The 24,511-nt window shown below is 38.6% G+C and overlaps 1 protein-coding gene across 1 annotated transcript in view; it reads right to left on the reverse strand.

Moving 5' to 3' along the window:
- Positions 1 to 24,511, reverse strand: part of PDE11A (phosphodiesterase 11A) — a 63,142-nt gene that overhangs the window by 31,973 nt on the left and 6,658 nt on the right. The window contains exons 5-7 of the mRNA XM_008946438.1: positions 23,965 to 24,015; positions 4,005 to 4,151; positions 3,792 to 3,899 (exon numbers count right to left, since the gene is read on the reverse strand). Coding sequence (XP_008944686.1) covers positions 3,792 to 3,899; positions 4,005 to 4,151; positions 23,965 to 24,015 — 306 coding nt within the window. The remainder of the gene's footprint in view (positions 1 to 3,791; positions 3,900 to 4,004; positions 4,152 to 23,964; positions 24,016 to 24,511) is intronic.

The following is a 24,511-nucleotide window of genomic DNA, read 5'->3' on the forward strand; positions in this document are numbered from 1 at the left end:
AAGCTCCTCCAGGTGCTCAGGAATGCATTCCAGTGGGAATTAAGTGCAGAACTTGCCAATGAAAGCTTCATAATGGTGTTCAAAGTATGCATATAAGAAAACACATCAACTAAGAGAAAAAAAAAATTCCTTTTTGTGTAGAATCCACTGGTGTATAGAGTAATTTGTATATTATGCAAGAGATTTTTCTGATTTCTAGTAGCATTGCTACTTTTTAGTTTCAGTAACAACTAACCAGGCAGAGGAAATTCTCTAAGAAAAAGTGTTCTCTCTTTTCATTTTTTAAACATTACTCTTCTATAAAAATTATGTCTATTTTTTAAAAAGGGATTAAAAAATAGGTTTGTAACCAACAATATGCCATGTGTCAAGCTTCAATCTAGAGAAAATGCTCATGGATAAGTAACAACAACTTAAAATAGGACTCTTATTATATAAAATTGATGATGTAAATGAATAGTCTATAGTATAACAAGCTTTGTTTAAACTCAGGGATTTAACTCATACTGCAAATGCAGTATAACATTAAGGAATTTATTAATAATAGCAGTATCTCAAAAATAAATGCAACATTTTATAAGATCAAAAGTCATTGAATATATGAGAGAAATATTGCACATTTCGCTTAATAAAAACCATTTAATTTAGAACAGTGTTTCAGTAAGGTGATCTCTTCTTTGAACGTGATTCAAGAAAATATAGGATTACATTTCCCCATTTTTTTGAACTTACACACAGAGGAAAAAATACATGGCTATAGACGGTGGTGCAGTAAAATGTGTTTTCACCAGAAAAGGAATGACCTATAACTCATGAGTGGCAGAGTCTCCAGTGAGTTATGGAGGTCATTCTTTCATGTGAGGAAATGAATTGCATTCATTATACCTTGCCCCACATCTATACGTTTTGTTATTAGCACACCAGATGGGATTTTAATTTTGTACTGCTTGCTCATTCATTTTTACTTTTTGAAAGAAGTATCAACATGAACTGTGTTAAACTAAGGCATTGATAATGAAGCCTGGGCTTGATCCTGTGGTTTAGTCCTGTGTGATGTCCTTAGCTCACAGGAGCAGTCCTGCTTCAGTGTTTGTAATCAGAATATTTAGGTGAGTCTGAAATACAGAAGTATGGCTCACAGGACTGGGTTGATAATTGTTCAGTGTCCAACTGGAGAGACAAAATACATACGTAGATATACAGGAACATACATTAGATATGCAGAAGGCTGACCCAGGAGCGAAACAATCGGTTAAAGCTTTGTTGGATGATCTGTCGTTTGGCTTGTTCAACCCAGCTGAGTTTTCTTTCTGCATTCAGTGGGAGCATAGTCAGGCCATTAGAGGCTACCACATTTCAAATTAGACTTTGCAATGCTACAGTAATTCCTATCCGAAAACATCCCAAAACAGACCCATTGTTTTTATTTTGTGCTGCAGTCAGTATTGCTGTTTGGAGACTGCCACGGAGAAATCAGGAACAGGGTGCACTAACTGCACAAAGCACTGTCTTCTTGAGCATTAGAGCCCCTCTCTGATGGGCAGAGTTTTCCCCTTCATGCAAGTGAAAAAACAAGGCACAGACTAACTCAGACAGCTCCCCCCAGACAAACACAGTAAGAGCAGGCCTTGTGCTAGTACTAGGCTCTTGACTTTCTCTTTTGTGTCTTTTTGCACAAGATCAGTTTGCCTGTCTCTGGAAGGGAGAGCAGCCCAAGCAGATCATACACCTGAACTTACTCTGTTCTCAGCCAGAGCCACAAGGACACAGGGTGGGGTGTGTGTAAGTCCAATGCCACGGGCATGTGCATCCAGCCCTGCACATGGACTTGCTCATTCAGTTTATTGCCAGGAGTGTGGGCAATGAAATGAGCTTGGCTTGAAAATTCAGAATCACCTCCCACAGACAGTTGCATCCCTGTGCTGACTGCTAAAAGGATCCTGAAATTATACTTTGAGAATCATGGTCAAAGTGTATGATTCAAGCCTCGCAGTCTTGCTGGTGGCCGTTGAAGCAGTAAGGATCTGCTCTCTCCCTGCTGGCTGCCAATGCAGTCACCTCTACCTGAGATGGAGATGGCGTTTCCCACCGAAGAAGCCACCAGCCGAAAACCTGGCCTCGGAGCTCCACCTAGAGGTCCTCCCGGGCGAGGTCTGAGGGCCCCTCACCCCGGCAGCGCTTGGCAGTAACCAATGGCATCGCCAGCTCAACTGGCTGCCTGACTTTGCTCCTGCTCCTCGCAGTAAAAAGCTTTTCAGCTTTCTATAACTGAAAAAGAAGCATGTCAGGTTTATAAAGCTTTAAAAACGACCGAGGTCCACGCTTTGCCACAAGATTTCACTAGAGAGATCAGAAGGTGACTGCTGAAACAATGTTAATTCTGCTCAGCTGAGCAGCCTCATGCCCAGAAGAGCTGACCTTTCTCTCTGGTTGAATATATCCATTTTCTTTGTCTCACAGTGTACGTTACAACTTTGCTATGCCTCTATAAATGCCCACAGAAACAAAGCCACATAGCTGGGATGGACCTAGCACTAGACCAACATCTACCAGCTAGGAGATGTCATATCTTTTATTTTTCCTCACCTAACACACAAAGTTCTGCCAGAGACAATGCCAAGCAGAGGAGGACAGCTGGGAACCCCTGCACAAGACAGCTGTGTCCTGTGATCAGGACACAGGGTATGGACTGTCTCAAGCCCATGAAGTCCACATGACACGGCGCTGACATGTGCTGGGAATGGCACAGGCTGTGGAGTCTCCACCACCACAGACAGGGTGCAAATGCTAATCCCGCTGCAGAGACTGGCCAGCAATGAGAACATAAATATCCAATGATTAAAAATCAGGAAACAAGATGCCCCAGATAAATACTTGCACAATAATATGACCACTTAAAGGTTCGAAATATATGACTCTGGCCATTAAAACTGAACATGAAGAAAAAAAATGAAAAACTTGAATTCTTACTTTTATCTGTAGATAAAGCAAACCCAAAATTTAAAGTACAGTAGAAAGTGTTATGTACACACAGATGTGTTTCTTCTCTTTTGCCATAGTAATCAGAATATGAAACATCCAGGACCACTGGGCTTTTACCTATATGTTTACAAGAACTAACTAGCTAAACATTAATTATTTGATGCAGTGAGGTTGCTTGAAGTATGGGTAAGGAGAGAGAGAACAAATAAGAGCAGAAGTACTTTCAACAGGATTTACTTGTATGCTGAAAGGAGTTAAAGGTACTCATGGAGATATATGTTAATAAACCCCAGAAGTGTTACAGTGTTCAATGGAGACACAAGATTCATTTAGCCCACTATGCTGGAAGATGATCTTAAAATGTTTTAAGGCAATACCTTCTACAGCTATTTACATGAACCTAGATAAAAAGGTCATAAAGATCAACATAATAAATACTTGTGGGATTCTAATTGTCCCTGGTTTTGTACTTCCTAATTTAAAAGTCTGAAATAAATGTCACATCAAAGAGTTCAAAAAGAAAAACATTTTTGTAAGATCGAGCTGTATAATAACAAGCTCACTCCAAGACTGCCATCTGTTTTCAGTCGCTTTCATGTGCCTGTGATATCACTGTCACTAAAACACTGTGAGGTTTTGCCAAATGTGTGCCACCTTACGTTGAGTAACTTCTGTGTGCATCTCCATTGGAAATGAATGGGCACCATTGTAACTAGAGAAGAAATCAAATGCTGGAAAAAAGTTTATACAGGTAAGGCAATGTAGCAGTAAAAGCTCTTCTGAGACTGTGTCTGTAGCTGGATACTTACAGTTAACATGGCAAACATCAGCTGGCAGACGTTGAAGGCGTGCCTCCAGTTGTGATACAAAACCATCCGATAATTCTTCCTAACCGTCAAAAGCCACCTACACAGCGTCTGAAGTGGAAAGTACAAATTGTATCAGGCCTACTAAATGTGTACAAATGGACAGAGCAGTGCCAAGACAAAAGCAGCAGATATCTCTGCAGCACAGATGGTTACCTCGTAGTCAATTTTAAATTTCTGAACCATTCCAAGTTCCATGAACATCCGCAGGGCTGCAGTAATCATCGCATCCACATCAAGTGAGAAGTCATCAAAATGGATATCATCAATGCCAAGCTCTGACACCAGAGGGATATTTGCTGCCTGAAAATGCCAAAGGGGAAACTTCTGATTCAGAACTTGGGTGTTTTTTTCTTTGTCTTTCAAGAAACCATCAAAACATCCATTCTGACCTGCCAAAGATCCCCTGCTTGATTTGAATGCCAAGCAATATAGTCTTCATCCGAGAAACACAAACATGTCAAGCTAACAGAGCAGGGTAACAGTGGGAAGACATAGTGTGGGGAGGAAGTATGCTCACCATCCCAACTAGTGCCTGTATATATAGCATGTAGATTGTGAGAGCTGACCACTTTACAGCTACTGCAGTAGCACAATATATTCCAATGCAAATCACAATGCTGTAATGCGAGAAACATCTGGATGGCCAGCAGCTGGGAATTCTAATTGCTACCATTCTGAAGTGCAAGTAAATATACTGCTCTGCAGAATTTCTTCATCCAAATGTCTTTACGTTCATAAGCACACAAGTGCCCTTTGCTTTAACACTGTTCATTACACATTCATAGAATCAAAAAAAAGTAATAAAAGAAATGTCTGGCAAAAGCATTTTTCAGATTAAACAAAAATAATTTTCAACATACTGGTTATGTAAAAATTCAACAAACAGCAGCAAAGGCCTTACATTTTGCTTCATCCACGTAACAGCAGACTTTTGTTCTGTTCCTAAGAGAGGAATGAGATTTTTGCACACATAAAAACATAGGGATGGGTGTGCAGGAATGGCCAATGCACACAGCTGCACACACAGATGTGTTGTGGCTGGCCCAGTGGCAGCACCTGCAGAAGCCAGGCAGAGGTGCTGACAACCCTCAGGGGCTTATTTGCCCTTCCTTACACCCCTTTGGCCTTGCCACTCATCTCCCTAGAGAGGGCAGGGAGAGGAGGCTGCAATTGCTGAAGGAGCATTTGTTCCTTGTCTCCCACAGTGAGAAGGTGATGGCTCAGGTAGAAACCTCACAAAGGTGCTGGATCCAACCCATAGGCTGGATCATGCTGAGTTAGTTAAAATGGTGTGGACTCAGCTGGTGTGGCACATCCAGCTACTCACTTGCATAAAATACCAATTTGTTCTTGCAACTGTAAGTTAACCATCACAGTAACAGCTTCTATGGTTTCCTTTCTGAATACTTGTGCTTTGAAATACTGCACCCTAACTACAAATTACTGACATGTAAAAAACTTTTTCTGGCCCAAGGGAAAATGCCACCTCAGTAACTATTTTATGCAGAGATTAAGCTGTTTAGCTATACTATGTAAGAGAAGATGATGTAAACCTGCCGTAAAATAATATTAACATTGCAGTATTAACTTATTTGCTAGCTAGAAGAAAACTCGTTTCAGTTCAGCACCCAGTAAAGCATGCCAATACCACAAAAAGTCAAGACATTACTCCAGTGAGGTTAACTGACATAGGAAATACAACGAAACCATCAAATCAAATATCATCCAGGGACACAGCTGAAGAACCTCTGGAACCTGCAGGCAGAGATATAAGCACTGCTAACTGCATACTTTGTCTGCTAATATAATTATCCAGATCAAATCAGTTCAGCTTTTTTTTTTTTTTTTGAATAATTACCGAAATATTTGAAATTTGTTGAGACTACCCCAAGAGGAGCTACATGTTAACACCTTTAAGATCTGTATGAAAAGCTATGTATTCACTTCTGAGGTGAAGAAAGAAAGAAAATACAATTAGGTCTGAAACATGAACAGCGGTGCAGAGACCATGCTGCCCAGACCTTCAGTGGTCTTATGAAAATTGTGACATTTTTATCATTCAGTTATTCTTCAGAACTTTGGGGGATACTCAAGATGCGTATTAATACTTCGTCATTACTAAATACACTCATTACATAGGAGGTGCACTCTCTATAAAGTGTCTCTGAGGGAAGAAACACATTTGTCCATCTTACTTGTTTGTTCCTTAGAGAGAAGTTTAGATAATAAAGATGCTGAAACAAAAGCACTTGATTGTAAGTAGACCTACTTGAAATTTTTTAATTGAAACTATCTTTACAAACCAACTGCTGCATTTTCATTCACTTTGAAATGGGCTCAAATTAAAATTTTCCAATTTTTTTTTGTCCTCTTAAAGGAAAACAGTTATTTTCCTTGCTATTTTTTACTGGAAACAAACACTTTTACCAACATGTTACAATTCAAGGAAGAACACTTGAAGCAGTTGCTCAACTACAATTGTTTTTCCCTTTATCAACCACTGGAAAAGTAACAGTATATTCCAAATATCTTACATACTAAACAACAGGATGTTAACAAAGCAAGTCAAAACCAATTTCTTCCCACATCATTCTGAAACTTTTAAATATTTATGAGGTTTTACACTCCTAAATTTAACAGGAGTGCCATAATCCAAAATAACTGCTGAATTAATAACCAGGAGATAACATTTGTATAAAAGAACCATTTGCTTTACAACAGCAATAAAGGAAACAACAGAATTATGACTGTTGAGGCTAATTTGAATAATGTTTAAAAAATTATATGTTGTGGGGCTGCAGCAATATTCTGGCTGCACCTGGCATTGTCTGTCCTCTGCCTCTTCTGCTGGAAATGCAACAGTCCGGGGTTTATAGAAGAGCACTCATTAAAACTTCATTTTTTTAATTACAAAGATATAAAAAATATTCATAATACAGAATATTAAAACATATCCATCCCTGAAATTTTGCTGCGCTACAGGACAAATTCTAGTGGGTTTCTTAAAATAAACAGCACTAATAGCACTCTCTTCCATGAAAACAGAGGGGTTGAAAGTACCATGACAATAAGAGGAAGGGGCAAGCAAATAAAATTCAAGTTACAATGAAATTATTTTTAAAGCACCACAGTGATTTAAAATCACTTAAAAGGCTTGCTTCCTGTTGAACATTTTGAAGCTCAATTTCCCCTTCCTAAAAATAATTAACAACATTATACTCTGAAGTCCTTTTACTCTGAGAACCAAATTTCAACACTCTTCATCCTTGAGAAAAATCCACATGACTCATCTGTGAGCTTATGGTAGATTAAAGCTGGGTGTGCCCCCTCTGGTTACATCTCCAGACCCCCGGTACTAAAGCAAAAATTTGTCTTGAAAGGAACCATGAACACAAGTTGGGCTTGTGAAGTTGGGCTTGAAAGGCAATGGATTTTGCCTAATGAAGTACAAACTCAGCAGTTACTGGCCTGGGAAACTATCACCACTTGCAGACAGCTTGAAAAAGAGGATGTCATGCCCCCAAGTGAGAGTATAAAGACAAGGTCTGTAGCTGCGCCACACTCAAATGTGCATGGAATGGAGTAGGATGGACACAAGAAGGAAGAAAAGTGCCTTTGTACTCAATTCAGGATGAGAGAGATTCTCCTTTCCTCATTGCTCTTTCCTGTCATGTGAATTGCTTCACAGCCTGCTTGGTCTATGTGAACAGCTAGGAGACGAGTGACTTGGTGAGCCTTACCTTACACCAGCTATCTCCAAAGGGCCATATGTTACTAATAACCATCATACTTCCAAATATATCAAACACCAGCGTGGTTTCTACCAACAGTAAAGTCGCAATTCTGGGCACTATAAAAGACAGCCCATGGGATAGTGTTTCTGCTTCAATTTTTTATTAATAAAGATTTGGGCTGCTGTGGATGAACAAAATCTAAGAAGGAAAACTTTAGGAAAAATGAGAGCCTCAGTGTTGCTAAAGACAACTATTTCACAGTTTTAGAAGCATATATAAAATATATGCTATATAAAATGCTTTCTGTATATTACTAGCATGCAACCAGATAACAATGAAGAAAAGTATTCATTCGTACTCATTTTTTCTTCTGGGCAGTATGTGTCTATGTGTAAACGCATGTCAGAAAAATGTGGTATAACATGCACTCACACACAGAGCATTTTACAAGACTCTCAGTCCAAGGGCTGAACAAAGTGATCACAAACAATCAACATAAGCAAAAGTGAAGACTTCTGCTGCTCCTACTGAACACATTTCCTGAATGAGAGAAGTTTTACATTCAGCTTGGTTACTGCTACTGCAAATAGCTTTCCTTTCAGTCCTACTTTCAGTTCCTGTCATATAACACACTAGTACCTTCATAATGACCAATATCATTATTGAGAAAATACATGCAAAGCATACCATTAAATGCTATCTTACAAATTAACTTTAAATCAGTTTTCTGTTATAAATAGTACAGGAATGATCCCTTGGAGATGGGTGAAAGAAAAAGGAAATTTACTGGCCTGAATAACTTGCAGGTATGATAGTTGCTTTAAACTCACGATAGTCTTTCCAAACATGGAAGAAACTTTATGGATTCCCCTACAATCCACAAAGTTTACAAACCAAACTTGCTGTATGAGTTGGAATTCTGCTTTTCAGTATGTGAAAGCCATACTAAGCTAAAGTCTTCTCATTCCAGCTAGTCAGATGTACTGCCAGTGGAGAGCAGCACACAGGTCACATGCTACCAGCCTAAAAAATGGTCAGAGGGAGATAACTTCTTATAGAGGGGAAAAGTGTAGCATGTCAGAATCAAATATAAAATAGCCATTTGGGTATTTAATAATCTCTTATAGTAGAATGTGGTTATGAGACAGTCTGGGCCAGTGATGGAGAGAAGGCAGTTTCAAGGGGGTGATTACATCTGTCTCACCTTGCCATAATCCTTTTATTCTATCCTTATTTCCTACAAATTGGCACACACTGATGAGCATCTTAAGGAATTTCTTAAAGAGAAGATACCTATGGCTCAAGGTTCTGATTGTAATAATTTCATTCAGCATTGCACACTATATGAAAACAGAGGTTTTGATCCCATTTGATACTAAGAACACAGGACAAAAATATTCAACAGACCAACAGGGAAGGCTTACTAAATGATTTTACACTAACTAACAGCATATACTTCATGATCTTCTATATCCATACTTGATAATGTGATAAAAATCAGATGTAAGAAAACTGCTAAGTTTCTAAGGTAGCAAAAGAGTAGCAAAACATTATGGTATGCCTCTTAACTTCCAGGGACGCTGTTTGAGTCACGGGTTCATGTACTGTTTCAATAGTGGGTCAGGATCTGACCTCGTTTAAAGTGAAACTGGAGTTTCAGATAACAAGACATAGACAAAAAAATAAGACTACCCTTTCCAGTACCTCTTCACCTAGTATCTCTCTCAGAAGATCAGGATCTGAAAAACCTTAAAGGCTTATCATCAAAACCTGCACAGAAAGCATCAAAGTGAAGAATATTTAAATTCCTTCTTCATCTCCCACTTATCCTTCTATCAAGTCATATTGGAGACAGTTATTTCTGATGGCAAAGATTTTTATTTGTAAAGAGTTCTTTTCATGTATCAAGGCCTCTAAAACACTCATTTAAATTTTTAGCTCTACGCATCTTTTAAAATTTATCTTTATAGTCAGTTATTAGCAGTAGTGGTCAAATTTTGCACTTCTTCATAGTCATGGAAGACTAAAGCCTGTTATGTTCCAGTCTGACACATTTCTTACTCTCTCCAAAGGGGAAAGAATCAAATGTTTCAGCTCAGGGATATTTTAATGTGTAGAGCAACCTGGCTTTTAAAAGCCTCCATCTGTTCCTGCAGACTGTGGATAGCGTCTCTCTGCCCTTCACAATGCTGAGTTAGCACCTCTTTTCCAATGGCCAACTGCAGTAGAAGCAGGACAGTGGCATTTAAAGGGAATTTTACAATATTCACAGTAAAGGGAAGTGGGTGTGGAAGAGACTTAAAGTATGCACACATTTTCTCTGCTTTAGATTTTTATTCTAGTAATTTTTAATGTGATTATAACAGTAGCTTTGCTGCTGCTTTCAGGAGTGAAACTGCCAAGAATCACATATTCATTTAGGTGGGAAGGGAGCTCTTGAACACAGGCAGTCCAATGCCCCACCTCAAGCAGAGTCAAAAAACCTCTCAACTTTATTATCTGTTCAGCATCTTTCACCAAATTTCAGTTCTCTGAATGAGGTCACTGTATGAAGGGATGCTCATATAACCACAAGTGGAGACCGGAATGAGATAGGAATGGGGTTTGGACTCATCTGAAGGCAGATGGATGAAAACATGAAATAAGTAGACCTCACACTTCCAGATAAACAAGCTTTGTGACCATCAGATGTACCAGATTCCCTGTTTCTGTGTGCCAGACTCTGTGTTTTATCCAACAACTGTTCAGATGTAAGACGTCAACAGTCTCTGGAACAGGATTTTACGTGTTTAAAACCTCTTCAGAGTAACCCAGCACACAATCAGAGGGTTTCAATTGTGAAATCAAATGCCCAAACTCTGCCCAAAGTCCCACAGTGGGTGTCTGAGCCCTTTGCTAGAAAAGGTCTTTCACTGTTTTAGTCCAAGTTTCACACCTGTAAACTGAGACTAATGCTGCTCTTGCTTCCCATCTGCAGCTGAAGCACATACATGTGGTACATACCACTTCATCTTCAGCCTGCAAATTAACAGCCTAACATGGAATTTAGACATGAAATGTGGAGGAAAGAAAGTTGCATTTAGTCTTGTTTCAAAAAGTTTGACCATTTAACAAATATAACTACTGCTTAATATGAATACTGGTATTTGCTTTAATTAAAATAGAGGCTTCATGACATTAAGAAAGCTATTTATTCTGCCTCTTCTTTTCTTTACAAGAAAAGTAGCCATTAAGCAATATATCGCTACACAATACAGCATTTAGGAAATTTCTTTACTATCATGCACTCTGAGCTTAGGACAAAAATACAGTACCTAATTTCTGCTTTTGGTATAAAGCTCTATGTGTCTGAGAAAAGGATTGATTTGTTATAATTTTATTTTTAAAAGGGCAAGGGAAGATACGTCATTACAGCATTACACATGCTATTTCCAGAGGTAAGCCCAGAATTATAGCTAAAAAGCTGGAAGTATTTTGAATGTTTCTAAGTCAAACCTGTCTAAACATAGCACTTTCTGAAACCGGGACCCATCAAAAGGAATAATAAACTTCAGAGACAAAAATATTACATTTAAAATTTTGTTACAAACTATAAAAGACACAGAATACATTATTTATGTTGCTAAAAATCAATCCTTGATGTTAAAGTCATTTCCTAGTACACAGAACAAAAATATACGGCCATCTATAAAAAGGAACAAAAAATTTCTATTTTAGAAGAACAGAGATATAAAATAGAAGCAATTAATGGTCTGAGCATCTATTATTCTTAAGGCCCAAGTCCATAACCACAGCAGCCCAGGACTGGAGTTTTACAGGGCACGCACATTGGACACAATGATCTCCTGAGGCGCGCAGGGGAGCGTTCACATCCCTTTGGCTAACAGTGATTAAGAAATAAGCAGTGTGTCACATACTACAGGCTAGCAACTGTCGACTTTTTATGACCATTAGTGCAGATTAGAAACTCATACAAAAGGGTCTATTCAGCCTCCATCCCAGAATTTTAAACAAACACAAGCAACAAACCTAGGGCAAGTACTTCTCTGTGATACAAAAAGTGTCAGGCACGCAGGCTGCCATTTCCCACAACAGCCTTACTTTGTTTTGGTAGGCAGAAAATCAGCCTTGTTGCTCCCATGAAGAGCAAAATGGGCAATGCAGATTGACCTCCTCATGCCTATAAATTTTGCAGGCTGAGGAAGGAGGGATATAAGGTAGCCTTCTGCTCCACCAGTCTATGTAGGAAGGGGAGGGAAGGCTCTAGCTGCTTCCTTGAAGACTCAGAAGAGGAAAAAGATGATTAAGTGTGGAAGGAACAGGGTCAGGGTTTTTCTCACAGAGCACACAATGTGAATGCACAGGGAGGACCTGATTCTTTAGGTGGTAAACAGCCCAAACTGTGCCCTGAAATTCTCAGTCGGACACATGGTGTTAGAGAGTGCATGAGAGAAAAAGCACTAAAAAAAAACAAAACAAAAACAACAAACCAACAAAACCAAACCACCACAATAAAACCTATCCCACCCACCAGTGACACAATGGTGTATACAGTGGTATTACACCAGTTCTTCTATCCCAGTGTACCCCAGCAGCACTCACTGCACCCAAGCCAGTCTGTAGGACTGCTAGTCACCGTGGGGCCACAGCAGTGTTGCAGGACTGCAGAGCAATGGCACTGGATGGTGTTCCTGCTGGCCACTGAGATTCTGTTTCTGAGCACCTGTGACAAATCTTGCTGGCAATACAGTGACTAGTGGTGAAAGTTATGCAAATATATGAAAGGACTACTGCTCCACTGGGGAGAAAGTCCTATTTCAGATCTGCTAGAGTGACAGCTATAACAGAAAATTGTCAGGTAGGCAGTAAATAATACTGAAAACACCTTCAAATTTACAACATACGTATACAGAAAAGCTACAGAGAACGTAGAGTGATTATCCTTAAAATATGTTTTATCTTTGTCTTTTTTCTCCCTAGTTTTCATCAAGTTCTGATTGCAGGTTTAAAAGAAATCCACCTATCCTATTCTGAATCTATAAATCACTCCTTAGGAGTACTCAGGACTGCCCAAAAGAGCATTCTCTGGATAAACAGAGCTTCACCTTGCTACATTTTAAAAAACCAAGCGGGTTACCCTGTGCAATGCTTCTGCAGCACAGACTATGAACACAGAGCCCAACTCCTCTCCCTGTAGCAGAATGTGCACCCTCCCAGCACCCTCCATTCCACAAAGCACACCAGCAGACAGAGCCTGAGCAGCCAGCCTACACGGTGGCACAGAGATCTAGATCACACACAACCCACAGTCTAATCACCATATAGTTTTGGAGAAAAAATAAAATGTACAGATCATGCCTTTTCAACAAATCCAAATAATATATATATAATAACACATATATCTTACATTTATAAATAAATGCTCTTTACCTCCTACCTACTTACAGCTTATATACATTTATGCATTTTATCTAAACAAAGTTTCATCTAAACAAAGTTTTCATCTATCACTGCTTTGAGGTGAAAGGCTGCAACACAGCCATAAATACTTGTTTCTTGTCATTCATGAGGTTCTTAATACAGGTCTTACAATACACATTAATTGGCCCCTACGAAAATACCCTTGTGATGTTTGACTGATAGAGCTGTTCCTTTCCTCCTAGACACCTTGCATCTGCCAAATTAATGTTTCTAATATAACATCTTATCCTGTGCTTAGACAGTGCTGCAGAGAGGCTGCAACATCATATGAGGAGGTATGAATCTCAGTGAAGAGGTCTCTCTGTGTGACTGTTTTAGGGACACTGAGGATTGTCCATGTCAGGCACAAACACCTCAGCCCCCACTGAGGCAGGCTGACTCAGAGAGGCCGCCAGCGTGCAGCCAATGTGTGTGCACGCGTGTGTGTGCGTGTGTGGGTGTGGGGTGTGTGGGTATGGGGGGCTGTGTGTGTGTGTGTGTGTGTGTGTGTGTGTGTGTGTGTTCAGAGCTGGGTGAAGCTCGCTGCAGTGCACAAGATGACAGAACACTTCACAGAAACAGCCTCATAAAATATTCAGCTTCTTGTTTCTGCCTGGGGTACAATCTGCACACTTTCCATGCAGTTGCAGCAAGAAGGAGAAGTGCTAGAGTCTATTTCTCATACCTTTAAAGTGTTTACATTTTAAATTTGAAAGACTAAAAATGCAAAAGCACTGATGTAATTTCTCTGTTAGAAAGTACATCTACTCTGCCTGGGATTTTTCACAGGCTAAACCAAGAGGCTTTCGAGACTAAAACAATAGAGGAATCCCCCCCTAGGCAGGCAATGAAACAGTGTAATAAATAACCCACAGAAGGCTGTAATCACAAGTATTTTTTTACATTATATGCACTAGATGTAGTTGTGCTTGGATGATGCAGGCTCATACACCCCAAATACAAACTGATCTAGAAAACAAGCGTGCATCCATGTAATCTTTTCCTTCAAACAATCCCAGAGGGCGAGTTAATGCTGCACAGGAGCACAGGCACTCTCACAATGGCGTGTGGGAACAGGTCTTTCAACACAGCCTGGCTCTCACAGAGAAATGAAAGAAGCAATGCGGCGGATTCCAGACGGTGGACGTAACGTGGCTGACCCTGAGGCTGCTTCTCCCCAGTCTCCGGGTGACTGGCCTAAGAAGGACACGCTGCCTGTGCAGCTAAGATATTCTACCGCAGGCACAATCACAAACATTACAGTGGTGTGAAACTGCACTGGTATTACCTTCCTCGGGATTTTACAGCTTCGCAGAAATGCTGCCAGGGGATCAGCCTGAAAGTGGAGCAAGGATGGCACCCAGTGGCCAAACAGATTCACCTCAGAAGAACATTCCTCATCTATTTCCCATTCTCCACTTCCAGGAGTTTTCATTATGAAAAGGTTCTAGCTCTAACATGAACTTACTGGGCAATGTCAAAAGCCTTTAAAGGACACTGCCTTCTTCCTTGGGGAAACATTTATGCTTCCTTTTCTTAAATATTATGTAACAAAACCTGCCTATAGAAATATTGCCCTTAATAATTTAAAATCAATACCAGTAAACATTTATGATAAACAGCTGAAGCCAGAACACTGGAGAGAAGGAGAAAAAAAGAAAGTATAGAACATGCTAGAGGAAAAAAAAAGACACTTATTTTCCCCCTTTTTTAAAAAAATCAGTAAAACTACTAAGGAACTTCTTTAATTTTAAAATTAACAATGATAATATTAATGCAAATTAGAAAATTTCTATTCAGATAAAGCTTGGTGAAAAGTAACTTGATCTTTTAAACAGGAAATTCCCAGTTACAACTGTCAGTCTACTGGGTCTATAAAAACAATCCAAGAACAGATAAATAAAAAGCAATTGCAAATGTGAAATATTATGCCATTTTTTGGACTTACTTGACAAGTTCTTTCGTTCACGAGTTGAACCAAACAGTGCAATGAGCACTGTTAGTGGGCCAGTCTGGGAATGCAGACTGGGAATGCAGACTGGGAATGCAGGTCTCAGAACAGGGAGCAGTCACACACAGGGTTAGCTCCAGGGATGTCTATCAACTGCACGGGTAATAATTTCCTCCTTATTGGTGGCAAAAGAACCACAAAAAAAATCACAGTGAGGAACTCCTAAACTACCACCATCCACTGAAGTATCTCATTTTTTAAAATTATACTGGTCCAATTTAAGTGCACAAGTCTTTGCTAGATAGATTTTCTTCTTGTTTGAAAAACCTTTCCAAACATAAATTCACAAGTCAGTCACTGACTGAACCATACTACTTTATCATTTGACAAGTGCTGATTTTTTATTTAATCATTCATCAGATATTTCTCATGCTTGCATGACATTTTAAATGTATTCTGTGCCTTATCACTTTTTGCATGGCTGTCGGTTGAATGGGATAGCAATGTTGAACTGTATTTACTCCTTGATGCTTTCCAGTTGACAAGACATTATTTCGGAGTATGATAACTGATCAGATTGAAGGACAGACAACAGGATCATAAATCATTTCATGTTCACTTAGGAGCAATGCTATGTCCCCAACAATTGGTATTTCCAATTCAGTTTTCTAAGCATTCTCAAGCACTGGACCAACTGTGGTGTCAGATATGAAAACAGATGCAAGAAATCCAAAACTTCCTATAGAAATAAAATGCATTATTTGAGAGCAGGAAAGAAGTAGCACACTTTTTAAAATTATTATTATGGGTAAATTAATAACTGTGTTTTATTACTGCTCTGCTGAAAATTTCTGTTGTTGGAAGTATGGCTGTATTAGTGCGCATTATTACTAAGAAACTGAAAAATAGCCACTATTGAAGGCAATAAGTAATATTCTAAAGTAATTAGAATGCTTTTTCAGTACTGTAAATTAATATTAGAGAAGAAACTCTTAGAATTATTATCTAAATCAACTGTAATCTATTCAAGCTTTAGAGAAGAAGGCTTTTTAAAAAAAATTGTACACAGACCAATTTTGACCATGAACATAATTTTAATTTTCTGTTGTTTTCAGTGATCGAAGTTTAGTACTTGTTAAGGTATTTAACTAGGAGACGTCAGCTTTGTTCTAGCTATGAAGTAGCTGATTTTAGAAGTAGTCACTATTTAATCTAATTTATTTAGTCTAGTTATAGTTAATCTAGTCTTTGCAGTCAGAAGATCAAATGTTGATTTTGCCCATCTTTTTCAATCCTAAACCTTAACCTCCCTTCTTTTTAACCTACAGTATAATTGTATTCAGCGATTACTCTGTATAGCATAAACACTTAAAAATAAATACATTTTGCCTTTGCATATCAAAGTATTCCACAGGAAGGTCCTTATTGCCATCTGCCATTACACTCTTGTCCTGATATAATTCACAGACCAGAACCTGTTCCTTGCTGAAAGAAGCCCATCTCTTTTAAAAGCTCATTTAATGAGCTGTGCTGAACTTACAAATGAACAGGAAAAAAAAATTGTCTGTACCTGGATATATGATTAAATTTTGGGCTTTAAGTAGTTTCCAGACCACAGGTTTCTTTCTTAGGTTTCTTTTTTCTGCCTTAACTCTCCAAAATAATATATAGCTTTTCCTCAAGAGAAAGATTTTTTTCTGAACAGGATTTACTTATCTCCTACACTACAAAGTAAACTGATTTTGTGTGGGCTTATCATACAAATGCAACACAGTTGCATCATACAAATCTGCAGTCAGAAAGCAGAGAGTGTTGAAATTTTTCACAGAAATGTTTTTTCTGTCCCCTCTTGTCAGATGGAAAACCAAAACATAAAGAAGTGTCCTTCCCTGTTCAGAGGACATGACAAAATGAGGGCAAAGAACCTGCCCAGTTAGACTAAAAATATTCAGAGGTGTGCAGACAGGGTGCATGTATTCTCATGACTGCTCTAACCTCCCTTTACTCCTCTATAGCCAACAAAGCAGGCTGGCCCCTTCAGAGAGCAGCTCAGTGCCTGAGCCTCACCAGGTTAAATTGCACCTTGTGAACCCTCCCTCCACTACATTTTCAAGAATTCACATTTCATCTGCCCTGGAGGTAAAGGAACATTTCATTCCAGGAGGTCCATGTTTTCACCTGGAAATAATAGATGTGGTCATTTTAGAAATACAAGAGGAATCCTTTCAGTGATTGTTTACAAAAATTTAATCTCATCTTGATCAGCTACGAAGCCATAAAATACAAATGCTGAAATACCAATAACACCAAATGTTTACATTTTTGAAAGCAAATTCAGAATTCCCATTATCATTTCCTCTTAATTATCCCAAGAATTAGGGTAGACACTACAGTATGACACTAGTCTAGTAAGACAGCTCCAGAAGTAATTCATACATGGGTGCCCCTCATGCCTCTGACACACTGAAGTTGTCCCACTTTCCCCATGGAAGAAATAAAAGCAAAAAACTCTTTTTTTTTTTTTTTTTTCCCTCACAAACTGTTATATTGCTCTTTTATATGCCTTTTTCTCAATGAGACCTATCATACTGGAATAGGTTTCATTCATAACAGTAACAATATCTGTATGAGAAGAGCTGTTGGATTAGGAGCAATGCACCTGAGACTTTCAGGTGCTGGAGCAGAGACAAGGAGCTGAAGAATAGCTTAGCAGGGCGATCCAGAAATGCTTCCGGAGCAGCTGGTTGAGAAAGGAGAATAAACAGCTCATACTAAAACAAACAATTTGACAAACTTGGGGAGTTTTCATCAAACTCTGATATCTGCAATTTCTGAGATTTATGGCAGTAATGATCAAGTCAACGCACATTTAATTTTAAACATGGAAGGCACAGTCTCTTTTCTGGGTGATAAAAAGCGATGCAAAGAATGCTCTTTCTTTCTTTCTTTCTTTTTTTTTTTTTGCCCAAGCTGTACTGTTGGAAGGCATGGATAAATAACACAATAGCTGTGTCAAACCAAAGGCTCTTCTAAGCCCTGTACTCTAGCTTTTGTGAGCAACCAAGAGCAGGGAAGACTATCTGAACTAAGAAAACATAGTTCCTTGGTGCACACTTCTAAGCTCTAGCAAGCGGCACTTCAGAGATTTCCTGAGCCAGGGATGACTGTCTTCATATAACAGTCCAAATTTGCCTTTTCCTTCTGTTAATTCATTATTTTTAGCTCATTAACATCTACAGGAAGAGGTCATATACTTCAAGTTTACTGAAGAGAGATTTTTAGTCGGATTCAAATCTGTACCCTGATAATTGACGCCCCTAAACCTAAACACTGTACGAGAAAAGACCATGAACGATCTCTCCCTACTCCTTTTCTCCATGCTATTTCCTCTCAACACTGAAATGGAAAAGATTTTTTAGTTGTATCTTTGAACTACAGAACGCTATCCTGATGTCAAGTGATGACAGCCTCACATTACCGAAATTAGTATAAACCCCCTACTATTTTATCTTTAATCATTATTTATTATTTTTAATAATTTTCAGTGTGTGCAATATGTTCCCCACTTCTTGTTTCCATGACAACTGAAGGCATAGGCACATGTAAAAGTGCGTGAAATCATGTAAGACAATAAAGACCTGTTTCATGAATTATGGAACTCTTAACAATGTGCTTTAGGTCTTGTCTTATGTGGGCAGTGCATGTAGAAAAGCAAAGAAAATAAGCTCTGTTTTACATCTTGTGCACACGTGCATTTCTCAAAAGGGAAAAAGGGAACACAGGTCAATATTAACACTTAAGCCCTGTATACCCTCAAGGTTCCTCTTTTTTTTTTTCCCCATTGTTGCCTCTCGCTGTGCTACTTGAGCAGCAGGAGTAGCACCGAGGAAAAGCTCAGTGCCAGCACAGACCCTCCTGCAACAGCCAAAGATGAGTCCAAGAGAGTATGTGTGTGACTAGCCTTGGAGCACAATCTGAAAAACACTTAAACATGGGAATAACTCCCAGCACTTAATAGAATTGTAGGTCTCTAAAGAGCTGTAAGTTTCACTATATGCATGGCTGGGACCATGGCTTGCAATACTGACTTTAAAGTGTGATTATATGACTTCAGGCCTTGGTAAACCGTGGTTGCTGAACAGATTGAAACAACAGTGTCATCAAAGCCTAAAAAACTCATCTTCTCACTACACATATTTAAATGGCAAATTTTGTAAGGGATCCAAAACACAAAGGTCAGATTGCCTTTATGCAATTTAATTACTGAGGAAGACTATAATGTAATTATTATAAACCATTACAAATGATTTAATTTCCAGAACAGAAAAGTAACTAAAATAGTTCTAAATTGAAAGATAGCGTCACAGCAGAGAATAACATAGCCTGGAAATGCTGCTATTAGATAAAATTCAATTTCTGATTGTGTTGCCCACTGTTACGTATTCAAGGGTGGATACAAAATTGTAACAGCATAAGATATGAATAAAATAATTTTATATCATACATGTAACATACTCCAATTATCAAATTCACTTAAATCCATCATCTTTCATGGATTCAGCAGTTTACATTGTCATATACAGTAGCAGTTCTAAAAATTGCTTCCTTTTTCATTCAGCCCTTTCCATCATTATTTAGTATAATGTCCGTGGTTTTAAGAGAGATACCAAAGCCTCCCTATGTGGAGGTGGGTCTTATTTAGCCATACCTCTGGCTGTGGAATTGAGAAATACAGGTATTGTTATTCATGCTACAGTTTGAATCGAAGATTCTGCAAAGCAAGCGATACATTATTTTCCATTGTGCAGCTCTCCTGTGTGCTGTTTGACCTAAAAAAGGGAATCTCTCACAAGGCTATAAATAATGCATCACAGTCATTAAATATTGATCTGGCTGATACCATTCACAGCTGCACAATTAGGTTAGCTTTTTAAAAATAGCTTCTTGTATATTACCCATATATAGGACAGTGTTTTCATACTCTCTTTGGAAACTACACTGGTTAAATTTAAAGATGATGCGTGTTTGTGGGACTGCTTGCTAAGTCACAGGACTTGTTCATTACTCTCTCAGAAGTCACTCTTGCCATAAGTATCCTGTCCTAGACACAATTCTGCACTCTTTACTCATGTATCTTGGCTTTCTATATTTGTCTAAAAGAGCTGTTTTTAGGCCTGGGGAGTCTGCATTTCAGTGAGAAGAAACTTGGCACTACAAGGCAATGCTATACGATAGCATCCATCTTAGATTAATCAGACTTCACTAGTCTTACATTCTGTGCCAATAATACAAATGCTTTTAGCTAAACACTAGTACTAGTAAACAATGGAAATAATGGAATAGTCTCAAGTCTAAAATACAAGAGAGAACTGAGTCGTGGCAGTTTTTAAAATCATACCTATTTCTAACTTCTAAAAAAAAAAAAAGGATGTCAATATGGATATGATTCATTGGTGCATTACTTGAGCTTATCCTGCCACATTTCAGGTTTAATTTAGTGTAGTTATGTAGATGCAAATGAGGAGAAGCATTGTGATAAATCAGGCTCAAGACTTCAGACAGACGTTTTCAGATATGCAAGAAATGTTTACACTCAAGGTGTGGTTTTTTTAACTTGCAAGCTCCCCTGAAAAGTAAAGTTTCATTTTGATCCCTGTATCTAGAGCAATGGTATCAGATATCTACATATCGCAGTAATGCAGCATATATCAGAAAGTCTAAAATATATTATGCCATTTATATGAACTTAGCGGTACTTGATTTTTTTGAAGCCATCATAATCTAAGTTTTAAAAAAAGTCAAAGTTGAAAAATATTTAGTAGCAAATATATGTGAAATAATCTGGAAATGGAGAGTCTATGTACAATAGGTACTATAAATTGTATATTTTAGTGGCTTTTTTTTTAATCCTATAAATTATTTACAAAAAAACCCACATCCTCTTTCTTAGAACCTGGAAGTTCTAGTGGCAGATATCCCAAATACAGGAATAACGGCAGATATCCCCCAATTAATTCTGATTAATAATTAATTCTGATTCAATTGCCTGTTATTGAAACTATCAATTAAGCTTCTATATGTCTTTCCCCATTTTAAAAGCCTAGCTGTTTTCAGGAGAAACAATGCATTTTACGTTTTGTGACAACTCAAGCCTTCACTTAACCTACATTTTAAACTGGTATAAAAAGAGGAAAATGGATCTTAAATTTTAATTTTTTTTCCAAGGTGTTCTATCAGAAAACACAATACAAATGACTGACTGCCACGAATAAGTGGATGGAAGGTGGCAGAGGAAATGCTACTATGCAATTTTACAAATGTCAAACAAATCCAAAGACAGACACATCCTGCTGAAATCAAGGACAAACCAACCTCCCATTACCTCCCCCAGGGCCAGACAATCACCTACGAAGACTAAGGGATTTACTCAGCCTCTGAATGCAGATCTCTTCACTTCACCTTGTGTCTACCTGGAGGGCTATAGCTCCCTCTCTTGTTGCTAAAACAAGCTCACCAGGTTAAGGGTGTGAACGTTCCATGCTCACTTGCCCGGGGCGCAGGCAGCAGATGGAGTGGGTGGCTCCACCCAGTTCAGCAGAGCTGCACCTGCCTGAGCAGTGTCTGAGCCCCAGGCCCACCCTGCTCACACTGGCCTCCAGAGAAATGCGTGCCTTGCTACCATACCTGCTAACAAATTCCCAAATCTTTAATGCAAATAATAGAAAGGACTGGTGACACGATTTTTTACAGTAATGATTTGCATAATTGGATTCTCTTCTGAGAAACAGAAACCCCCATCCATTCATTAATAGAACTGTTTCTAAATATATAAACATTTTTAAACCTGGCTTTCAGATTTCTATTAGTGAAAACTATATTCTAGTAACACCTGAAGTGGAATCTCTTCAAAAATCTGCAAAAACCCTATTCAATGTGTATCTATATTGCTGCTTAGTTTATAGACAAGTGTAGAAACCAGGTATGGAACAGGCCAACTCCACGACATGGTCTGCTAGCATACACTCACATTTCATTGCTCCATACTGTGAACTTCGCTCTGTATTTTCCAGCTCCACCACCACTGGTCCTCTGCACCTTTTCCCATCCTAGCATCTGGAGAGGGTTATTTAATTTCTTAAGGGTGGGTTTCTTACTAGGGTGATTTTTTTTTGTTGTTTCATTAATGCTTAGCCAGAATTACTAGCAACAGAGATAAATAAAGATATATATATTTTTACAAAACACACTCACAGTGATTACATTTAATTCTTACCAGGTATGTTTGTGAATTCATCCAATAACAGTAGGATATTATTGACAAAACTTCAAGTAAAAAGAAAAATCAACTTTAACCAGTCTTGTTAAGCTGTCTGTAATGCAGTAAAATCAATCCACTGGTAAAAGCTAGAGGAAAAATAAACTTCAAGTACACTTGCAATTTTTGCTTTATATTAGAATATTGTTGAGATCTTAGGCAAATAAAAATTAATGGAAAATCATTTTATTATGAATATAAAGAAAAAAGATGACAAAGATGGAATTTTTGATCAACAATGTGAACTAGGACAAATAATATCTAATTATTTCCAACCTGCTGGGTTCTGGTTACAGTATGTTTGGGGCAATATGTTGAGAAGTTGTCAACTCAAATGTATTGTCACTCCAAAGTCATTAATTACTGACAGGTTCCGTATCAGTCAAGAGCCAGCAGTGAGCATTGCTCTCATTTAGATGTTTCTATTATATTTGTTTGCTACTGTTCTGACTGCACCAGACCACTGGGTAAATCCTAACAGACATTCCTTCTGACGTTTGCCAATAAATCACCAAAGGGAGAGGGGACAGTTTTAGCCCCAGACACCCCCAGAGGGGGGAATTGTTTATTAGCCAGTCAAGCCTAGAAAATGACCCTAATATAACAAAGGGCTTATACAAAATATAACAATATAACAAACAGAGAAAAAAAATGGTGATTTCAGGGTAGGATGCCCCAGGAGATGGTGGCAGGGAGGCTGGCTGCCAGAGCTCTGCAAGGGGGAAGATGGGAGAAATTTCATCCCACAGATGGATGGTTGTCTCTGGGGATGAGCACTCTGTTGAAGGCCCACAAGGCATGCTGGTCATCTCTGGGGCTTTGTTTTTTCGTTTTGTTTAAAACCGGTGGTGTAAAGCACTAACAAAGTCTACCTGGTGCTCATTTTATCAGGAACTGGTATCTTTTAAGAATTAAATGTAATTGCTATGAGCTACAGTCTCCAATGCACTTTGTGTATAGGAGACCAACACTGAGAGCCTCATCATGAGAGCCTCCCACACAGCTCCAAGAAGCCCTCTACAACACTGACTCCTCATAGCCAAGGAAAGCACCACCAAGTTTCCCTAGGGTCTCCTCAAGTGGAAAAGGACAAACAAAGCCTATCACAAAAATGGGTCCAGAGTGCTGGCAAGGTCACCATTACCCTTACCCTCTATGCCTTGGCAAGGCAGGATTCAGTCAGAACACATAATTTCTGGTCCCTAGCAATACTGTGTTCAGCAAACATCACTTTACAGTTCTGCCCAAGGCACTTACAGAAGTTAGAAGAGGATTTCTCACCTTCACATCCAGCCTTCTGAGCCTCTGCACTATCTCAATAGTGAATGCTCTGCTTTTGTAGTAAACACAGGACAGCTTCCACTTTAGAAGCATGTAAAGTCTCAAGTTCCTCTCATTTTCTTTGGTCTCTTTCTCACCTCCCACTGTGGTATGACTTTCTTATGGTGGTTCTTGCTCAGGACGCCACCAAACCCATCCTCTTTATCCTTTGATGGACTTTTGTCCATCTTTCCTGCCTAGCATCAGGTCCTTCATAAGTCATTGTTAATTATGATTTTCCGCTTTTGATGTAAAACTTTCCTCTCAGTTAATCTACATCCATTTTAATTCACTGTTACATTTTCATAAATAACTAAAAACTGAAACACTTACCTTAAATTTATCTACTTCTGCCTTCGAACATGTTGCATGATAAGATAACACCTGCTCCAGAACAAAAGATAAAAAGCCATTTTTGTAGACTTGACATGTAGAAATAATAGGGCTCTCTACTACATTCTAATCAATGATGTTTAAAACAAGTTTAATATTTATGAATGGTAATTCAGTTCTGAATGTCAGCATATAATAACTAATTGCAAGTTATTGGTACACATTTGGCACTTATGTTGCAGGGAATTTTATAGGACATCACAGACAGTAAGTAATTTAATACTATAAGAGTTCCCACATTATTTTCCTGGAGTTCTACAATTAAAAAAGAAAAAAAAATGTAAAAAAAATAGTAGATTTATAGACTTTAAATAATGCCTTTTGCTAGTCTGTAAAGTTTTAATGTCTTTGCTAGTGGCACATCAGTGCACGCAAACTAGCACCTCTACACTGTGCCTGACATTCTCTTCAATACCATTTTGTAGATGAAAACATCAAATAAAATGCACAAAGTACTTACTGCACACTCCTTCTTACTACCTGGAGG

This window comes from Merops nubicus, unplaced genomic scaffold, assembly GCF_000691845.1.
Source record: "Merops nubicus isolate BGI_N331 unplaced genomic scaffold, ASM69184v1 scaffold51518, whole genome shotgun sequence".
NCBI classification, from domain to species: domain Eukaryota; kingdom Metazoa; phylum Chordata; class Aves; order Coraciiformes; family Meropidae; genus Merops; species Merops nubicus.